This window comes from Esox lucius, chromosome 4, assembly GCF_011004845.1.
Source record: "Esox lucius isolate fEsoLuc1 chromosome 4, fEsoLuc1.pri, whole genome shotgun sequence".
Classification (NCBI taxonomy): Eukaryota; Metazoa; Chordata; class Actinopteri; order Esociformes; family Esocidae; genus Esox; species Esox lucius.
The window spans coordinates 23,376,678-23,398,804 of record NC_047572.1 but is presented as its reverse complement, the minus strand read 5'-3'; the positions used below and the strand labels follow the sequence as shown (position 1 = coordinate 23,398,804).

General features: G+C 42.5%; 1 protein-coding gene across 3 annotated transcripts in view; it reads right to left on the bottom strand.

Moving 5' to 3' along the window:
- Positions 1 to 1,239: 1,239 nt before the first annotated feature.
- LOC105025247 (short transient receptor potential channel 7) overlaps positions 1,240 to 22,127 on the bottom strand; it is a 55,492-nt gene continuing 34,604 nt past the window's right edge. The window contains exons 8-12 of one of the 3 annotated variants that reach the window (XM_029119196.2): positions 6,294 to 6,489; positions 5,824 to 6,045; positions 2,746 to 2,826; positions 1,824 to 1,899; positions 1,240 to 1,540 (exon numbers count right to left, since the gene is read on the bottom strand). In XM_029119196.2, the coding sequence (XP_028975029.2) occupies positions 1,398 to 1,540; positions 1,824 to 1,899; positions 2,746 to 2,826; positions 5,824 to 6,045; positions 6,294 to 6,489 (718 nt within the window). In that variant the 3' untranslated portion in view covers positions 1,240 to 1,397. Of the gene's footprint in view, positions 1,541 to 1,823; positions 1,900 to 2,745; positions 2,827 to 5,823; positions 6,046 to 6,293; positions 6,490 to 22,127 lie in introns of those variants that run through there. The other 2 variants (XM_034291856.1, XM_034291857.1) reach the window with 2 other exon arrangements.

Below are 22,127 nucleotides of genomic sequence, written 5' to 3'. Positions count from 1 at the left end.
AACAGTGATATAAAAAACATACATACTTCATCTTTAAGGTTAGATAACACTCCGGTGTTGTTAGGGTTAAGTTTGGGGTTAGATGCTTCAACCTCGCAGGCACTAGAGTGTGTGTTCTAAGGCTTTGACACCCTCCCTGGCTACTGCTCCCTGCTCATGTACTTCTGCCCATATTGGCCGTGGTAAACATACTGGAGCAAACCATTGATAATGGAAGGAATTGGCTTACACGTAACTTTAGCGTGTGTATTGTACGCGGTAAACATTTATTTCTGCATGGTATACATACGGCATATGAGCGACTGGGGTGCCTCTCAACAGCTGGAGTGTAGAAACAATATATTCCAGGTTTCATTAGGGAATGCAAAGGAACATTTCATCCTCACAATAATTAGATACTGAAGGCCTGAGTGGCTTCAGATTGTCAAGTGGTAAACAAAATAACACTTGGTAATCAGCACTTTATTGGAAGTTATATAGTAATTACCTTAATCAGTAGGTATGTGTGTGTGTGTGTGTCTGTTCATGCATTTGTGTTTGTCTGTGTGCGTTTTTGCGTTTTAGCTCCTCCAGTGCGTGAAAGTATGTACAGGTCCGAGTGGGTTCAGGTTGTCATGTGGTAAACTAAAGAGTGCTCGGTAATCACCACGTTAGCTGAGTTATGAATGCGGACACACATGAGTGGGTGTTTGCGTTTGTCTGGGTGTTTGCATGAGTTGGGGCTCAACAGATGTACATCTGTTAGGGTGTGAACAGACGTACATCTGACAATGCGTTAATTAGACTGCCTACTCTTTAAAAAGGGCCCTTTAAGCCCTTTAATTTGGAACAGTGGCACAGTACATCAGGTAAAGACGGCCTTGGCTGTCGGTCTGGAGTGAGACAAAACATCATATTACCATCGCAGTATTATTTCAACCTTTTTTTTTTGCTATCTTTTCTCTCTCCTTCTCCCTTCCTCTCACTGATGTAATTTGGCAGTGTGGGTTGGAGAGTTGACCTCTCTCAATGCTCCATCAGAATTAAACTCCAAAATGCAGAATTATCTGCTTAACCATCACTTCTCACTGTTCCGAAGCTACTTCCTGTCGTTATGTCCCTCTTGTAAAGTCTTCCCTGCCTTTCTTGTCCTTTGTCATCTCCTGGCTCTCTTCCTCTCTACTGCCTTGCCCAGTGTCCTCTCTCACTCCTCTCATTCCTCATTCTTCCCCCTCTCTCCTACCTCTGTCCTCTCTCTCCTTCCTTTCTCTATTCCTCTATTTTCTGTTGTTTCCTTCCTCTGCCTGCATGCTCTCTTCTACCTCTCTCTTCTCCCTAGTAACACTTCCCATCTCTCAATCTCCTTCCTCCCACCAGTTCCATCAACACTTTTCTACCCCTCCTGCCATGTGCCATTCTCAGGGTCTTTTGGTGGTGTTCTTGCCAAACTTGTCACTAAGTTGTGTGATAAGGTCAGCCAGCTCCCCTGTGGTCTGAGACTTCTCCTCCAGGAGCTCGTAACGCAGGCTGGAGATGTCCTGCTTGATCTCCTTCAGCTCTCCTAGAACACACGCACAGACAGTCAGGCAGATAGTCACACACAATTCCTGAGGAAAATGCATGCAAAACAAGACAAAAAAACATGTGTACGTGAACACATACAAAAGTGAACATGTACAGAAAGACAGGCAGACAGTCCGACCTTCAGACAGACAGGCAGGCAGACACATTTTGCTGATAAGTTCACTGTTAGTCCACATTGCTCTGCAGGACAGAGTGAACATTTGACACCTGCTATCCGGCCAGGCAGCGTTCAGTGACATTAAAGGAGATTAGACGGTCACCTTCATTGACTTCATCGTTCTCTCTGTCAACCTGAGCCTTCAGTACGTAGCGCTTAATTAGACGCTTCATGATCTTCTGTAGGACATGATGTAAAAGATGGGGGGGGGGTTGTGGAGGAGAGAGAGATTCAGGCAAGAGAGAGCGGGAAGGGGTGGAGGTAGAGAGGAAAGAGTTGCCATTATATAAGATTACCAAACACACACACACACGCCGAGGTGTTTTATAGAGATGTAACACTTTGACCCTGATCAAGTCTGAATGGTTCCTATTGATCTTGGTCATTATGGATCTCCTTTAGCTCCCACTAAGACCCACTCAGTCAGGTCATGCACTGGGACAGACTGAGAACACATCAATATCTGTCACCCTGTGGGCACCACAGACACTCACAGTGAGAAGCACACACTAACGGACCAACATGGTGTGTGTTTGTGTCAGGAGAAAGTGTGTTTGTGTCAGGAGAAAGTGTGCGTGTGTCAGGAGAAAGGGTGTTTGTGTCAGGAGAAAAGCTCTTAGAAGAAGGCATTATGGGCTGTGACACATGTAATGGAAGAACATTTTACAAAGAAGGAAAATACCAGATATCCAACAGGGCTAAGGTGGGGGACAGAAAGACCTTTCGTCATTCTATGAGTTTGTCTCAACGCCTCATTCTCCATACCCATTTAGTCATTAAGTCATCCATTACCGGCCCCCTAACGCACTACTCAATATGGCATTTAACAGATACGGTAGTATCCCAAACATCCATCTTCACAGTATCTCCATCCTTATCCGTCTCTCCCTCCTTCTCTCGCAATGCCCACCCTTTCCCCTCTCTGCCATTTAAGCTATTTATATCAGTGAAGTCCACCTTCCCACTCCCCCCCCCCCTCTCTCTTTCGCTTCCGTCCTTCCTTCCGTCCTTGTTGGGGCTCTTACCTGGTATCTGGTGGGATGTTTGATGGGCTTCCTGACAGCGGACTCGTCCCGTAGTCTACCATGAACTCTGTTGCTTTCCCCCTGCAGCAAGACAATGTTATTACAGAGATAAAATAAGAAATACAGAACCACGTGCTTATCAGTGTCTAGATCAAGAGGTTAAATATAAACAAGCTACTGGTGCTCAGCATGAAGGAACTACTGGTGTTCAGTAAAAAATAATCTACTGGTGTTCAATATGAGGCAAATACTACAGTTCAGTATAAAGAAGCTACTGGTGTTCAGTATATAGGAACTATTGATTAGTTTAGATTCAACATTCAACAACGATGATGCAGTGATCAATATGAAGGAACTACCGGGAATCAGTATGAATGGACTGCCGGTGTTCAGTATGAATGGACTGCCGGTGTTCAGTATAAAGGAACTGCCGGTGTTCAGCATATAGAAACTACTGGTGTTCAGTATAAAGAAACTTCTGCAATGTACACAAACATTTAGAAAAAGAGAAGGCAGCTGCATGAATGTCTTTCAGAAAGAAAATGTAACCAGTTCATGAAGTCAATGGACATTTAGCATTTCTTCCAGAGAGTAGGTTGAGTAGTATGGATATAAAACATGTAGTCACTCTCAACCCATAGAGGCAGCTCTATAAACTTGATAATGCCTTCTTAAATGAGGCTATGAAACTGATACTGCCTGTATAAACCAGGTAATGAAAATGATACTACCTGTATAAACCAGATTATGAAACTGATACTGCCTCTATAAACCAGGTTATGAAACTGATACTGCCTCTATAAACCACGTTATGAAACTGATACTGCTTGTATTAACCAGGATATAAAACTGATACTGCCTCTAAACCACATCATGAAACTGATACTACCTCTATAAACCAGGTAATGAAACTGATATTGCCCGTATAAACCAGGATATGAAACTGATACTGCCTCTTAAACCACGTTATGAAACTGATACTTCCTCTAAGAACCAAATTATGAAACTGATACTGCCTCTTTGAATCACATTATTAAACTAAAACATCCTTTAAGAATGTCATGAAACTGATACTGCTTATATAAACCAGGTCATGAAACTGATCCTTGCTCTAAGAACCAGGTTGTGAAACTGATACTGCCTTTTAAAACCATGTTACAAAACTGCTTCTTCCTCTAAGAACCAGGTTACACATTAGTACTAACTAGGGCAGGAGCTTTCAATAGCTCTGTCAGAGGCGTCGCTAGGATCACAATACATTTCGGGCTTAGCCCACCCCCCGGCCCCGCCTGGGACAGAAAGTACAGGGTTTTGAATGTAAATGCCGGAAAATGTTGATGTACAAGCTAGAGGCATACACATCTACATTGTGATAATGCGTGATAGGAATTATAGATTCATTTCTTAGTTTTTAATTAGTTTGAGCTCTGGTGCTATTCATAAAAGATCTGGGGCTATAGCCCTGGACGCCCAGGCCTAACGACGCCACTGAGCTCTTTAAAGGCCCACTTCAGCCATGAATAAAATTGCTGATAATATCTGTGTCTGCACAACAGTGTGAACCACAAGGACACAAGGATTCAGGTCTGGATATACTGTATATCAGTCTGTGTGTAATGAATGAATATAATATACAAGTTTCACTTTTTGAATGGAATTACTGAAATAAATCAACTTTTTGATGATATTCAAATTTTATGACCAGCACCTGTATATAAATCAACCATTACATTATGACCACCTGCCTAATATTGTGTAGGTCCCCTTTTGCTGCCAAAACAGCCCTGACTCGTCTAGGCATAGACTCCACTAGACCTCTGAAGGTGTGCTGTGGTATCTGGCACCAACATTTTTGTAGGAGATCCTAAGTCCGGTAAATTGCGAGGTGGGGACTCCATATATCGGACTTGTTTGTCCAGCACATCCCATAAATGCTTAAATGGATTGAGATCTGGGGAATGTGGAGGTCAAGTCAACACCTAGAACTTGTTGTGTTCCTCAAACCATTCCTGAACCATTTTGCTTCATGGCAGGGCACATTATCCTGCTGAAAGAGGCCAATGCCATCAGGGAATACCGTTGCCATGAAAGGGTGCACATGTGTCAAAGTTAGGTGGTATGTGTCAAAGTTACATCCACATGAATGGCAGGACCCAATGTTTCCCAGCAGAACATTGCCCAAAGCATCACACTGGCTCCGTCAGCTTGCCTCCTTCCCATAGTGCATCCTGGTGCCATGTGTTCTCCAGGTAAGAGACACACGCAGTGATTCATCAGACCAGGCCACCTTCTTCCATTGCTCCATGGTCCAGTTCTGATGCTCACATACCCATTGTAGGCACTTTCAGCAGTGGGCAGGGGTCAGCATGGGCTCCCTGACTAGTTTGCAGCTATGCAGTCCCATATGCAACAAACTGCGAGGCAATGTGTGTTCTGACACCATTCTATTATTACCAGCATTAACTTTTTCAGCAATTTGAGCCACAGTAGATGATCTGTTGGATCAGACCACACGGGCCAGCCTTGGCTCCCCACGTGCATCAATGAGCCTTGGCTGCCCATGAAACTGTCGTCAGTTCACCGCTTTTCCTTCCTTGGACCACTTTTGATAGGTACTGACTACTGCAGACTGGGAACACCCCACAAGGGCTGCAGTTTTGGAGATGCTCTGACCCAGTCATCTCGCCATCACAATTTGGCCCTTGTCAAAGTCACTCAGATCCTTAGCATTGCTCATTTTTCCTGCTTCTAACACATCAACGTTGAGGACAGAATGTTCACTTGCTGCCTAATATATCCCACCAACTGGCAGGTGCTATGATAACAAGATTATCAATGTTATTCACTTCACCTGTCAGTGGTCATAATGTTATGGCTGATCGGTGTATATATACAGTGTTTATATAATATCTAAACAGATTTGTAGCATGGTGTTTTGGGATATTATCCCGTTTGTTATTATATCATCCTATTACAAAGAAAATGGCTTTCTATATGATCAAACAGCAACCAGCTGATAGCATATCTACTGTATCTTGCCATATTTAGGCTCATGGTTTTTAACGTTTCCCCTCTGACCTTGAGCTGCGAATTGAGCATGCCCATCTCCAGCTCGTTGTCATGGCGTCGTCCCTTGACCTTGCAGAGGTGAACAAGACAGGCCTTGGAACGGAGGATCAGGTAGTAGAAGGACTTGGGGGAGGGCACCAGGTTGAAGGGGGCTGGCAGTGTACGCCCCTCGTCAAAATAGGACATCCACAGTTTGGCACGGGCGAACTTCCACTCCACATCCGCATCTGTCTGTGTGGGGGTGGGGGGAAGCGGGTGGGGGGTGGGGGGGGGGGGGGTTGACAGGATCAGACACCAACACGAACAATGAAAAAAAAACTAAGAAACACAATATATGCCCATAAAAGGTTACTGGGGGATTTACAATATTTATGTAAAATTGTATAAATTGTCTAAACAATGTCCCATTGGCCATAACCATGTTAGGATTACACAGGAACTTAGCAGACTGGACGATGAAGGAGATGTGAATGACTGACCTCTATCTCCTGGTAGGAGCTGTTGATCATCGCGATGAGCATGTTGAGTAGAACCACCACCATGGTCACATTATAGACCCCATAAAGCACATAACCAATGTTCTCTATGAACTTATGGTCATACTTCAGAACCACCGAGATCACCTCCGAAAGACCGAAGATGGACCAGAACAGAGTTTTAAAGCTTTCCTCCACCCTGTTAGACAGACAGACACACACACACACATATACAACACATGTGGTCATGTCTAGGAATAGGGATGTCCTGATACTAACAGCACTCATTAACAACATGGGCTACATACTACATCACATTTGATTCAGCGTGTAAAATACAGAGCAGAAGATGGTTTGCAGGGTACCAGAGTCACCCCCACATAATTTGATATTATTAACACCAGATTTAACACTTCTGGACAAGTATCCAGACACTTATTGGAACAGATGGGTTCCTCTCAACAAAGTGTGGCTGGCCATGACTGCTGACATAGAGCGAAGCATCGAGCTAGATGCTTCGCCCTTGACTTCTAAAGGCCATGTACTGTCAGCCTGTGAACATGGCCATGACTCCTGAATATCAGGATTACAAGGTTGAACTGATAACTAAGGATCTTCGGGCGTAATGTTTTGGCAGCTTGTCGGCTACGGCCTGCCCCATGTAGCAGACAAATGAGCCAACATGAACTCACTGCTCACATCAATATTCAACGGTTGTCCGGGAAAAGATCTGCATCTGTAGGTGATGTGAAAACTCTAAAACATCCATAGGTGAATTGAAAATTCAGAAAGGTTAGGGTTCAGACTTAACGCTAGGGTTAGGCACTATGCTACAGTAGCAAGCAGTCCGATGGTGCAAACTCAAACAATGTTACATCACTACTTTCAGTGTCCCCCTCAATAATTGCTCTTGAGAAAATGTTATGTAATTGTCCCCTCCAAAGTTGATTGGTGGGGACAATTACAGATTTTTGCCCCTGAAGGTCAGGTACTCATTCTAAATTGTTAATGTGCCGTAAGTGTTAAGTCTAGGATTAGGTCATTGTTTTTACTGGTTAAGGTAAGCATTAGGGTTAGGTATTTATCCTTAATAGGTAAATGGCAGTAAACCTAATTGAGCAATTCTCTTAGGAATGCTTTTTCAGTACTTTGATAGACAAAAGAATCACCATAAAAAGTGTCATCATGTAACGTGTATTGCTACTGCGATAAAAGCTGCTCCAAGCATTTCCCCGCTTTTATATTTCTGGGATTTTCTAGGTGGGATCAAAACACTACTACTTTACACTTGATCCTGCCACTAGTAAAACTTAGCAGCAAACTTAGCAAAACAAGTGTTTCATGGGATGGCAGTAGAGGAACTTTAGCAAGCTTTGATCAAGTTTTGATTGAACAACATGTCATACAATTCAGTCATGATGTTTACATACCTTTGGATTCTTTTTTTTAATGTTATGTGTCTACTTGCTATTTGCATTATGGCAATTATAGTGCATGCCAATAAAAGGAAATCATCAGTATTTGATCGGTCCTCTGTGTTGGCAGACTCAGGGTTCAGTAGTCAGTATTGGATCAGTCCTCTGTGTTGGCAGACTCAGAGTTCAGTAGTCAGTATTGGATCGGTCCTCTGTGTCGGCAGACTCAGTGTTCAGTAGTCAGTATTGGATCAGTCCTCTGTGTCGGCAGACTCAGGGTTCAGTAGTCAGTATTGGATCGGTCCTTTGTGTCGGCAGACTCAGGGTTCAGTAGTCAGTATTGGATCGGTCCTTTGTGTCGGCAGACTCAGGGTTCAGTAGTCAGTATTGGATCGGTCCTCTGTGTCGGCAGACTCAGGGCTCAGTAGTCAGTATTGATATCAACAATGAAAAAGTGAATGCTATTAACAAGTGAATGCTAGTGGCATCGGTTGCATGGTCTGAAGACGCAATAAAGAGAAATTGAGAAACAGCATTATTGGCCTCGGTTGGAGTTTGTATCTTGGTGGGTGATAAAGATCAGGCTTAACATATCATGTTAACATCACAAGATTTGATATCCTGTTTATAGGCACCTTATTGTAAGTTTTGAGGTATTCATTCTGAAGAGTTAAGGTTATTCAGGTATTAATTATTAATGGTGAAGGTACGTGTTTAAATTGGGGAACAGTTTAAAACCAATAGAAACTGCAAAGCAGTAGCAAAATAAGCTCAATCACCTGTGCACCATCCCATTCCGTAAAACCCTGCAGATCGCCGTTCTATTTGAGTTTAATAGCTTTCACCATCACCCCCTTGTGGACAGTTTGCAAATTCTATATGTACGTATATAGCGCATGATTCACCACCTGGAAAAACATGGAATATAGACTTTGACCTGCTGAAATCTCTTTCAGTGATATGCTCACTTCCAATCTGGCCTCCACCTGAACTAAACCAATATTTTATACTTTTTGGTAAAACGCAAGCACACACACACACAAACAGCGGGTGAGTCTTTAATGCAGAGTACAAGGATCTTTTTGTAGATTTTATGAGCTGGCACTGATTAAATAGCTGATGAGTCATGTCCAATTCCAACACATGATCCCCCCACCAGGACAGCTAAACTGAAGAGGCATGCCCAATTCTCATGTCACATTTTGGAATGTATCACCAAGCTAAATAGTTTTTTTGCTGCAATAAACTCAGAACTCAGAAGCCCAGACCATCTCAGTCCAGAGTAGACAATTTTGCTGTCAGACATAATACCCCAGCTAACTCAGAGATAAAGCCTGACTTTCTTGGCTGAGGAGGTTTCAAGTGAGAACGACACCGTGCATAGAGAACAAACATTTTGACGCAGCTCTGTAAATACTAGCACTAGTAAATGATTACGCAAATAAATCAAGTTCAAGGGGCAATATTCTAAAATCCAGATTTTCCATTTGTCAACAGCAGTTGACTTCTGCACTGACTTTTGTTGTCAAACCCTCTCTCTCAATCAGAAAAACTAAATGTGACAATGGCAAATTAAAGCAAGTGAAATCCTTCTAGTTTCCTGATTGCCAGAATTTTACACTGTTCGCTTCAGTTCAAGTGAGGAAAAGTATTGAATAGTGTAAGTAATAATTATGCCTCAGTCAGTAGAAAATATCTTTAAAATATGAATACAATTAAGTGATTACAGCTTTTGTACGCTTGTTGACTAAAAAAAGAAATGAAACAGGAGTGCAAGTTAGTTTTATAACAGATATACACTGATATCCCGTTTCTTGTACATTTCCAGATACACAGAAACCAAATATCCAGTGATTCTTACGAAGGTACACAGCCTTTTCTGCAATTCATCTTTTAATACGTTGTATTTTCAGCGATTAATCAAAATTAATGGCCAACTCAAATAGAAAATTATACACTGAACACACGTCCTCACATATTAGGTCTACTGGGATTAACTCAGAATAAACTTAGCATATTTTAGAGATGACTGGAAAACACTAAGCCCCGCAGACTGCTCTCTCCCTTCCCTCCTTTTCTCCCTCTCCTTATGTTTGTATCTGCTCACAGTCCCAGGAGATACAATAACTCCTAACATAAATCTGCTATCTCTCACCACATAATAACAATTTCCTGTTTCCTCCTGTATACCACAGGTCTGGTATGGACTATACCTGGATGATTTATATCTTAGGCCAATTTTCATGTGAGCATATTTGGGTATTTGATGTTGTATCAGAATTCTAGTTGGCTGAAGCAATGGCTACTCTCCTTGGGGTTCATACTATGACATTGAAAACCCATCCATTTGACAATTCATTTGACAATCTATCCGGACGACTAATAATGAATTACACAATCCATTCATATGACAACGTATCCATATGACAAATGATTAATATGGAAACACATTGACATTACAACCTATTGATACTGTATGAGAACAAATCCAATAAATATCCTAAAGCCGTTTCTACACGAGCACAGTCGCATGGTGCTAATACAGACACCGTGCCTAAATACCCCAAAAGAGCAAGCAACTACAATAAATGGGTAGGAAATATCTCCCCTGGTAGGGTTAGAACCAGGGAATAAACATATAGAGTGGTTAGGTGTTGATGGGTGGCCATGCCTCTTATTGCTGTGCCGGTGAAGAATAGATTTTTGGACTACATCAATATTGTTCAGCAGGTCAAATAAACACATCGATGGGCTTTGTCCAGGATCTACATCAGAATCTACATCAGCTGTACAACCAGGTGGACAAGAATGGTCAGGTGAGCGTATTCATATGAGAACCCCTCCAATATGAAAACACATTTGTATGACAACCCATACATATATTCATATGACAACACATACAAGTGGCAATATTTCCATATGACAAGTTACGCATTTGACAACACTTCTGTGAAAAACCCTTCATAAGACAACACATGCTTTGCTTCTTCCTATTGTTTAGTGATCAGGTTATAATGGCTAATGTCCTTAACAAGGTGTGATTCTCAACCCATAACTGATCTCCACACCTACTTGAAATGGTTTTTCGCATGTTAGAAAGCAAAGAAAGAATTTTCAAACATAATACAAGCCTGATACAAATACATCCACATCAGTAATCATTACAGTAGTCATTACTGTGTGATTTCTAAGATCTCTAGTCGACTCATTGTGAACCATTCTGTCAGGTTCCGCCTCCTATTCACAGAGCTGTCCAGTGGATGTGCTGATCTGTCATTACTGTATATAGTTCAGAAGGTGCTATCAGAGACACAGCAGGACTTAACCCACATGAGAGAAGGGACAAGACACCAGTCCCCCAGCAGTGCCCTTGTATCTGCTGCCTCCTCTGTCTTCTCCAACCCCCTAGGATAGGCTGTCACCCCAAAACACACACGCACACACACGCACACGCACACGCACGCACACACGCACACACACACACACACACACAGAGCCTGTCCCTCCCCCTGTGGGTAAGCATGGCAGTGACTCACCTCTTCTGTGTGCCATCCAAACCCAATCACTTCTCTTCTACTCCCTCAAGACTCTGTCTCTTTTATAGGATCTCATTTGTTTTCCATCTTTCTCTTTCTGTATCAGTCTCTCTTTCTGCCTTATTCAGCCTTTCTTTCTGTATCTTCATCTCTGCATCTGTCTTCTTCTCCCTTTCAGTCTGTCTATATTTCGCCATCTCTCCGTCTCTATCTTATTCTACTCTGTTCCCCCTCTCACTCAGTCTCTCTCAACATTTCTCTTAGTCACTCCATCTCTCCATGGGAGACAGAACGTACTCTAGGATTAGACATTCATTTACAACAAAGCATTAAAGAAATAATGAACAAGATTGTCAAAATGACAATTAATAGAGCAATAAGCAGAAGAAGAAAATATAAAATACACTATAAAAATGACAATTGAATAATAAAATAGGTTGCTGCCAGTCTAAAGTCCTCCCCTGCAAAAGGCTTTGATATTTTGAATAATAGTCTCACATTTTGGGAAATAACACTCTAATTGTTTTGTATTTCTGACATTTTTGTCAGGAAATGGAGATCTGTCTAATGTTCTGCTGTGGTAATGTGCTTGCACAGCCTTTCTTCTACTGGGAGACAGGTTTTCCTGTGTCTACCCTTTTCAATGGCAGGCTGTACTTACTGAGCCTGGACTTATCTCCTGTCTCTCTATCTTTCCATCCCTCTTTACCTTTTTCCATTTCTGTCTCTATACCTCTCAATCTCTATTTAAGATGCTCTCTTTCTCTCTTACCACTTCTCTTTCAATCTCTGTTTCTGTCTTTTCCTCCATTTCCTCTTCTCTCTCTGTCTCTCTCTCTCTTTTCTCTCTCTCTAGTCAGGGAAATCAGTCCTCAGAACAGTAAATAACTGATATTAATAAAAGTCCTCGTATTTCTCTCTCCTCCCTCTCTTGCCCATCATTCTGATATTAAAATAACCGTCCGGTCTCATTCATTCAACCCTTCCCTTAAAGCACTTAGATATGAGCTTCTCCTCCGCACTCCTTCTAACAACGCCGTCTCCCAGGAGACTGACATACAAACGCATCTTTAAATATTAAACTCCCATTAACTTTCCTCTGTCGTTGAACCGTATCCATGGTGACAGGTGGGTGGAGCTACCAGTTAAGTGTTATGACAAGACATGACTGTACTTGGCTCCTACACTATGTCTGCCCATGGGTTGGCTGGCTGTTATAGTGCCCCCTCTGTCTCTATATCCCCTCCACGTCTTTCACCATATCCATCCCTATCTTGATCCCCTTTTCCCCATCCTCTCTCTCTCTCTGGGCTGTAAAATACTTTGACATCTGCTGATGTTAAAGGGGCTAAGAGAAAGCATGTGATTGACTGGGCTGTCGCTCTCTTATGTATCTCTCTATTCCCCGATCACCCAGAACCCCGAGGTCTCTCAACTTTGCGTTTCAATCTAAATGTGCTTGACTAGCAATACTGATCAGAACACAGGATCCCCAATCACATCCATAGGCCTTAAACACTAGAACTGCCAGGCCTTTTTGACCCCCAGTAACCGCCAGAGCTAAAACGCCGTTTGGCGTCATTAGCGTACGAATCGTCTCTATTAGCATGGACATTGTCCTCCGCAGCATCACCATCCAGCCAGAGCATCTGGGTTGTTATCAAACTATAGAAGTCTCAAAAATACGAATGACAGAATTTGTTTTGTTTTTAAGTTGAAAAATACAAGAACATGTTTGTATTGAAGGTCTCATCATACAAAAACAATTACTAAAAAAAGATTACATAGAAAAAGACGAGGTCCGAAAAGATTTCAATGCCAACGCATAGCTCTAGTCTCATACATTATTGGCATATAAGATTTTTCTATAGGTGACATCAATAAGTTATTAGAAAAAGACAAGGTCCAAAATGAATATCTCTCTCTCTCTCTCTCTCTCTCAGAATTTTACACTGTTCACTTCAGTTCAAGTGAGGAAAAGTATTGAAAAGTAATAATTATGCCTCAGTCAATAGAAAATATCTTTAAAATATGAATACAATTAAGTGATTACAGCTTTTGTACGCTTGTTGACTAAAAAAAGAAATGAAACAGGAGTGCAAGTTAGTTTTATAACAGATATACACTGATATCCCGTTTCTCTTGTACATTTCCAGATACACAGAAACCAAATATCCAGTGATTCTTACGAAGGTACACAGCCTTTTCTACAATTCATCTTTTAATACGTTGTATTTTCAGCGATTAATGTTCACTTTATATTCTATAAATGAACTCTCTACATATATATATATATATATATATATATATATATATATGAGAGAGAGAGAGATATCTATATATATACCATTGGCTTGGCATACAGTATGCTGCTTTTGTGCCCACGCTAAACTGGCACCCATACTATCGTCAGACCTATTTACCACTTCCGCTTATCTGTCGCTTTCTTCGTCTTCTACATTGCCACGATCCTAATCTTACTCTCTCTCCACTCTTTAATCTGCCTCTCTCATTCCAGCACTAAAGGTGAGAACATCTCGTAGTTGCTCCATCTTGCCCCCATCTCAGTTTCTCCACGTTTCCCTGTGTTGCCCTGTATCTCCCTGTGTCTCTTTGGCTCTTTCCTTCCCTCTCCTCTGTCCTCCCGTCATGTCTGCGCCCCTGGCTTGTTTTTCTCACTGTGCCCACACAAAGCGTCCAGCCAGGAATCCTCCTCTGCATCTCTCCTTCTCCATCACATACACCCATATCTTCACCCCATCCTCATTCTCCTCTTCATCTCCTAGCCTTTATCTAATCTGTCCATCATCCTCCCCTCTGCCTAATTTGACCTTCTCTCCTTCCTCCTCTCTTATACTGGTCCCTAAATAGACTACATGCTTCCTCTATCTTTTCTTTTCTGTCTGCCCCCTCTCTTATCCACCTCTTCCATTCCTATCCTCTGTCTCCACTCCTTTTCTCCCTCTCCCCATTCATCTCCTCTGGTTTTGTCTGGCAGTCAGGTGTGTGGAGCGGTGTTGTCATGCATGGTTGACTAAAACAAAGAGTGGCCTATCTGAGCACGAACATAATCTGCCGCGTGTGTACGTGTTTGCAAGACAGCAAAAGAGAGAGATACTGAAAGAGTTTCAACTTCTTTTGTGTGCATGTGCCTGAAACATTATGTGCGTGTGTGTTTGAAACATTATGTGTGAAGGTGTTTGAAACATTTTGTGCGTATGTGCCTGAAACATTATGTGCGTGTGTGTTTGAAACATTATGTGTGAAGGTGTTTGAAAGATTTTGTGCATATGTGTTTGAAACATTATGTGCGCATGTGTTTGAAACATTTTGTGTGTATGTGTTTGTTTCTGAAAGTCTATTAGTAAGTAGTCTTCATCATTCTGACAATTTAAAACATTCATTTGTACTTCAGTTGGACTGCAAGCTACATTATAGAAAGATACTGCACTCAAACTAGATGATGTTTTTGTAAACACCTCCAGTTGCCCCTCCTACTCCCAGGCATCTTCAAGAGAACCCCTTTCAACCTCTCCCTCGCCCCTGCTCAGAGTGCCTCCTTCTGGGGTATCATTTTTACCACCACCTGCCTCCCTCCATTACTACCAGAGCCATCAAACCAGCCCCTGATACCTTCCTCTATATAAACCGATCCTGTCTGTTAACTCACCGACCCATGCACACACACACACTCACACACCCAGACATATAAACATATTCACATATATTTAAACCAACAGACCGATAGACAAATGATCAATGATTATTCCCCAAAACATTAGTCATACAGCAGCACTGGCATTCTTGTTGGAATGTTTGTTGACAGACTCACACATCAGTAAACGTCTTCTCGGATGCAAGCAGAGGTAGAATTAGTGCCATACTGACACCTTCTGGGACCGATGAGAACTTGTCGACAGAGGAATTCACATGTAACAGCTACACTGATCTGCTTTTATCTAAATATTAAAGTGGGGAAGAAATATCTTCAAGAGTCCTCCAACTACAGAATGTTTTGAGGTAAAGTCTAGCTTTCTTACTCCAGACTGAAAATATCAATCCAGTTTTTGTGGGCAAATTAAATCAGTTAGGCCTACAGTAGAGTCATATATTTTTTTTCTTTGAGCAATAACTGATTGCTTGACAGGAACGCAATGCAAATACGTTGAAATAAATATTTCAACAACATTTGGTACTACTCAGCCAATCAATAGCCACCACTGATCTGAATGGAACAAATCAAAGTAATTTCCATCCACACTGTAGACCATTATTAGCTGATTATTGCCATGTTAGCTGGGCCCACCGCCAGCGACCGGAATGGAATTGCCCCTCCCTGATCTAGAGGCTCGGACTAAGGCTCGACTCGCAACGAGTGCCCGCTGTGGGAGAGTCAGCCTCGGAACGTTTGGACCGGTCACACTTCACCACTTCAACGTGATCAGCCGAGCAGAACCCATCCCAGACCCAGACAAGGTTCTGAATGGTTCTACGTCACTACACACAGACAGAACAAGGGGACAGCTGAGTCATTCACTGACCTTACTGACCTCTAACAAATGGAACAGCTGACAGTGAGTCATTAGATGGTCTCCTTTGTCTCAGCATTGCTTACACTTCCAGGTCCAACAATGTCTGGATAGTAATTTTATATGTATCAGCTAACCACATCATACAGCGACCTACATGTGTGCATTCAGGGCATGGTTTATATGTCCTAATGTCACTTCAGTGTAGTCTCTCTTAAGAAAATGAGTATAAAACATGAATACATATTTTTGAGGGTGTGCTTAGAGAGAAAGGAATTTTCTTTATTTAAACTTGATATTTAATGTCAAATGATAAATTAATGTCCACACTTCTATCGTAATTAAAATCATTGCAACAGCCTGTGCAAATTAATCACCGCAGAATGTTTTTATCAGTCTGGTGAGATTCTGCACTATTGGCACCTTTAAATGTACCTACTGTACTAGGAAAATATTATTTGATCCCCTGCTGATTTTGTATGTTTGCCCACTGACAAATAAATTATTTATTTGAACAGTGAGAGACAGAATAACAACAAAGAAATCCAGAAAAACGCATGTCAAAAATGTTATAAATTGATGAAATAAGTATTCGAACCCTCTCAATCAGAAAGATTTCTGGCTCCCAGTTGTCTTTTATACAGGTAACGAGCTGAGATTAGGAGCACACTCTTAAAGGGAGTGCTCCTAATCTCAGTTTGTTACCTGTATAAAAGACACCTGTCCAAAGAAGCAATCAATCAATCAGATTACAATTTCTCCACCATGGCCAAGACCAAAGAGCTGTCCAAGGATGTCAAGGACAAGATTGTAGACCTACACAAGGCTGGAATGAGCTACAAGATCATCGCCAAGCAGCTTGGTGCGATTATTCGCAAATGGAAGAAACACAAAAGAATGGTCAATCTCCCTCGGTCTGGGGCTCTATGCAAGATCTCACCTTGTAGAGTTGCAATGATCATGAGAACGGTGAGGAATCAGCCCAGACCTACACAGGAGGATCTTGTCAATGATCTCAAGGCAGCTGGGACCATAGTCACCAAGAAAACAATTGGTAACACACTACCCCATGAAGGACTGAAATCCTGCAGTGCCCGCAATGTCCCCCTGCTCAAGAAAGCACATGTACAGGCCCATCTGAAGTTTGCCAATGAACATCTGAATGATTCAGAGGAGAACTGGGTGAAAGTGTTGTGGTGAGATGAGACCAAAATTGAGCTCTTTGGCATCAACTCAACGTGTTTGGAGGAGGAGGAATGCTGCCTATGACCCCAAGAACACCATCCCCACCGTCAAACATTATACTTTGTGGGTGTTCTTCTGCTAAGGGGACAGGACAACTTCACCGCATCAAAGGGAAGATGGATGGGGCCATGTACCGTCAAATCTTGGGTGAGAACCTCCTTCCCTCAGCCAGGGCATTGAAACTGGGTCGTGGATGGGTATTCCAGCATGACAATGACCCAAAACACACGGCCAAGGCAACAAAGGAGTGGCTCAAGAAGAAGCACATTAATGTCCTGGAGTGGCATAGCCAGTCCCCAGACCTTAATCCCATAATCTGTGGAGGGAGCTGAAGGTTTGAGTTGCTAAACGTCAGCCTTGAAACCTTAATGACTTGGATGTGTGCAAACCTGGTTGCCAACTACAAAAAATGTCCAACCTCTATGATTGCCAAAAAGGGTTTGGCCAACCAAGTACTAAGTCATGTTTTGCAGAGGGGTCGAATACTTATTTCACTCATTAAAATGCAAATCAATTTATAATATTTTTGACATGCATTTTCTTGTAGTTATTCTCTCTCTCACTGTTCAAATGAACCTACTATTAAAATGATAGACTGATCATTTCTTTGTCAATGGGCAAACATACAAAATCAGCAGGAGATCAAATACATTTTCCCCTCACTGTAAGGCAAAACAGACATAATTTCAGTCCCTGTTCTACCCTGTAGATGTTCAATAGATGATATCCCTACAAAGCAGACTGATAGCTAATAATTACTTATAGGAATCAAATCAAAGTATAAGTCCCTCAAGCTGTTCATCAGTCATTACTGGTGTTGTGTTTCAGGATAAAATCCATGTCGGCAATCATAGCTACCCACAATGACATAATGATCATAATGATAGAGATGACCAGTGTGGGATCAACTCGTCCTCTTAGAAACTTTGTAAATGACCCCAGCGCACTGGTTTTATTTGCAGCGGTACAACGCTGTGCATCCTAACAGCATTAATGATAATGGCTAAAACGTTCACTATAATGTTAATCAATGTGACTTCCAGGTGTCTAGTGTTTTGAAATGAACAAAACCACTGGATTATGCAACATTTTCTTTGGTGTTTGCATAGTGTGGGTGTAAGAATGTGTAAATGTGAGACCGTGTTGATGGAGAGTGTGATTCAGTGTGTTAATGGAGAATGGGGATTCAGGATGTTAATGGAGAGTGTGATTCAGTGCGTGAATGGCGAGTGTGATTCAGTGTGTGAATGGAGAGTGTGATTCAGTGTGTGAATGGAGAGTGTGATTCAGTGTGTGAATGGAGAGTGTGCGGAAATGGGCAGAGGTATGAGTGGGTGTGTGTGTGCAAAAGTGCAATGTTGGAACAGGGGATTGGGATCACAGAATAACTGACCGATGGAGACAAAACACATTAAGAAACTAAAGAGCTGATTGAGGAAAAACTTTAGGTCTGTGTCATATGATGGTGATAGAGATATAGAATTATAATGTCCTTCATTGGTATAAAGTGGTAAAATGACATTGAGAGGAGAGCTGTGACAGTGTCAGATCATTAGGTTATTTCGCATTCCGCCTGTTATCCAACGAAACACACTAATGTGTATTCACCCTTATGGAAACATCACCTGAAAACACTCTACAATCACACATTTTAAGGCCAATCAGGCTGGAAGCTGTTATGGAAATTTTGAACTACGGTACAATTGGGAAATGTCTGTCTTTCTATTGGCTGGTATGTAAATAAGGTGGGGGGGACAGCCGTCCCTTTTGGTAAAACCTATGTGACACAAGACAGATGGCCAGCAATTTACCACACCCCTTTTTCCTCTATAAGTACTGATGACTGTACATGTATTAAGTTAGAGACTCCTCGGATGATTATGTTTGTAAGCGTTTGACGCGTCTCTCTATTTGCAAATAAACTTAATTATGGCAAGAGAATTTTGTCTCTGTACTTCCTCCTTTAAGAGTTCTGATCGATGAAATTGCCATCACAAAGCTCCTTCTTCCAGGTGATGTAATCACGGCTCTCAATCGCAGATTATTCCAACATGCAACACATTCTGCCAATCCTCAATAGCTCTGCCGGGTGTGTCTCAGCTTGGGTCCTGCTTCTGCTGCCACTGTAGGATGGCTGAGCATATGCGTGTGTAATGGCCAGAGCTTACTCTCACAGCAAATTAAATCCAGATTCAGCAGGAACTTTCTGCCAAACAGTGTTTTCCCATTTTTCCAGATTTCACTGACGAACTTAAGAGAGAAGAACTTGGCACAGACTGTGGTGCACCTGGAAAGAGCTTGGCAAAGACTGTGGTGGCACCTGGGAAGAGCCTGGCACAAACTGTGGTGGCACCTGGGAAGAGCCTGGCACAGACTGTGGTGGCACCTGAGAAGAGACTGGCACACACAGTGGTGGAACCTGGGAAGAGGCTGGCACAGACAGTGGTGCCACAGTGCCACATTTGGTTAAGCCTTTTGCAGGTACTGGAGTGGGACAGGCGGAACTAACTAGACAAGACCTTTTCCCACAGTGGCCTGTTTCACTGAGAAGTGCAATCCATTCAGGCTAGGTGTGAAGAGAGGGGGAAGCAGGAGAAGCACGTTTCTCCATTGGCTCCTGAGCCACCAATCGAGACCAGGGGGATCAATCCACTGGACAGGCTCCTCGATTGGCAGAGTAAGCTACTTGTTGTGACCAATGGCGTGTATGCCTTGGACAAGGAGGACAAGGACATTGGGTTATAATTCCAGTTGTTCCCATATGAGACTGTACCAGTGGTACTTACATTCCATTCTAGAATTTCACGCCCGCAATCATTGTCTCGGAGTCTACAAATTCAGAATGCTCACCATCAGCTGTTACAGTCATTTTGAACCCGGGGTTGGTTCACATCCATCTCTCTGAAAGTCTATCTGGAGGATGGGGTGGTGGTGACCAAACCAAGAGATACCTCAGTGCTACTTTGTCATGTCTGAAACAGGAGAAAAGCTTTCCAATGCTGTCTCAGCATGTTATGCTCCTGGGTGTCCAACTGGACTTAGTGAGGGACTGTGTGTATGTTTCCACAGAGTATTTCCCCCAGTGTGGAACCGTCAGGGCCCTCTAAGTCCTCAAAATGGGCCTGTGGATGGACACAGATCTGCATATATTTTTATCTACACTGCTCAAAATAATTAAGGAAACATTTTAATAAAAAAAAAAGTATTAAAGAAAGAATTGAAATCACACATCGGGTCTCAATGAATGAAATACATTGTGTAATCCATTGAGCACAAAATGATATAACAATGGTCAACGGAAACCAAAATCACCAACCGACTGAGGGCTGGATTAAAACTCACATCGAAAATCTAAGTATATAATTGAAACCACAGGCTGTTCCAACTTGCATGAATTTCATCACGGCAACATAATGTGACTCATGAGTCTGTATGGCCCCACGTGCCTGCATGCACTCCCAACAATGTCTGGGCATGCTCCTGATGAGACGGCAGATGGTGTCCTGGGGGATCTCCTCCCAGGCCTGGATCGGGACATCAGTGAGCTCCTGGATAATCTGTGGTGCTACTTGGCGGCGTCAGATGCGCCGATACATAACGTCCCAGAGGTTCTCAATTGGATTCAGGTCTGGGGAACGTGAGGGCCAGTCAATGGCATCAATGCCTTTGTCATCCAGGTACTGCATATACACTCTGGCCACATGAGGCCGTGTATTGGCCTGCACCAGGAAGAACCCAGGGCCCACTGCACCAGCGTAATTAGTCATGCTGGATGATGTTGAAGGCAGCAAAAGGTTTACCACGGTGTCTCTGTTTGTCACATGTGCTCAGTGTGAACCTGCTCTCATCTGTGAAGAGAATGTGGTGCCAGTGGCGGTCCTGGCAATTCTGGTGTTCTCTGACGAATACCAATCGAGCTGCACGGAGCTGGGCTGTGAGCACAGGACCCACTAGAGGATGCCACTCTCATGGAGTTTGTTTCTGACAGTATGGTCAGAAACATGCAAATCAGTACCCTGCTGAAGGTCATTTTGTAGGGCTCTGGCAGTGCTCCTTTGCTGGTTAATGCCCTTCCACAGCCCTGTCCTGCTCTCCTCGTGTAATGGCACACATATGGATGTGCCATCCTGGAGGAGGTGGACTACCTGGGCAACCTGAATGGGCTGCAGGTACTGCCTCATGCTACCAGTAGTTATAAGGACACTAGCAAAACGTAAAACTAGAGAAGAATCAGTCAGGAAGGATAAGGAGAGAGCAATTGTCTGTGGCCACCACCTGCAACACCATTCCCTTTTTCAAGGTTGTCTTGCTTTTGCCTCTTCACTGCACCTGTTGTCACTCTCATTTGCACCAAAACAGGTGACATTGATTCACAATTGCTTATGCTTCCTAACTGGCCAGATTGATGTCCCTGAAGTTTAATTGACTTGGTGTTATACTGTGATGATTACGTATTCCCTTAATGTTTTTGAGTAGTGTATTATAACTAGGAATTTTTTTTTCATTTTTTTTCTTAATTGTAATGATCATCCTATTGAAATTATTTTTGTTTGTGTTGAAAAAAGAAGGATTAATATTCAAGACAAAAAATATCCAATCAGAATTTTTATTTGGTAGTCTCTTTGTAGAAATAATCTAGCTGGCCTCAATGCTCATTCGCTAGGCCCTCAGGCTTTGAATAGAAGGTACCAGTCAAAGGCATTGACATTGACTTCAATAAGAGCAACATTTTGGAATGATAGTAGAATCAACCATTCACAAATTGTCTTGTAATAGGTGGGACAATTGTATGATGCCTCAAGGCCCTCTAGAGGGCCTATGTATACGTCACAAATTCAGAGCCAATAGTGAGCCTCATTTTGTTTCTTTAGGCTTGAGTCTAGCTAACTGGCTAGCTTTTCACAGTGAGTGTAGGTAAGGATGCCAGCCCTGGCTTTGATCTCATAAAATCAAAAGATAAGCTATATGAACATGCCATTATCATCGAATACACCGCAATATTTTTGTCTTGAAACAATGCGAGTAGTTGTGAGGTTTAATTCATTACGCCATTATTTGAGTGACTGTGAGCCACAGCCGAGGCGTGGCATATGACCGTTTGACTGTCATCAA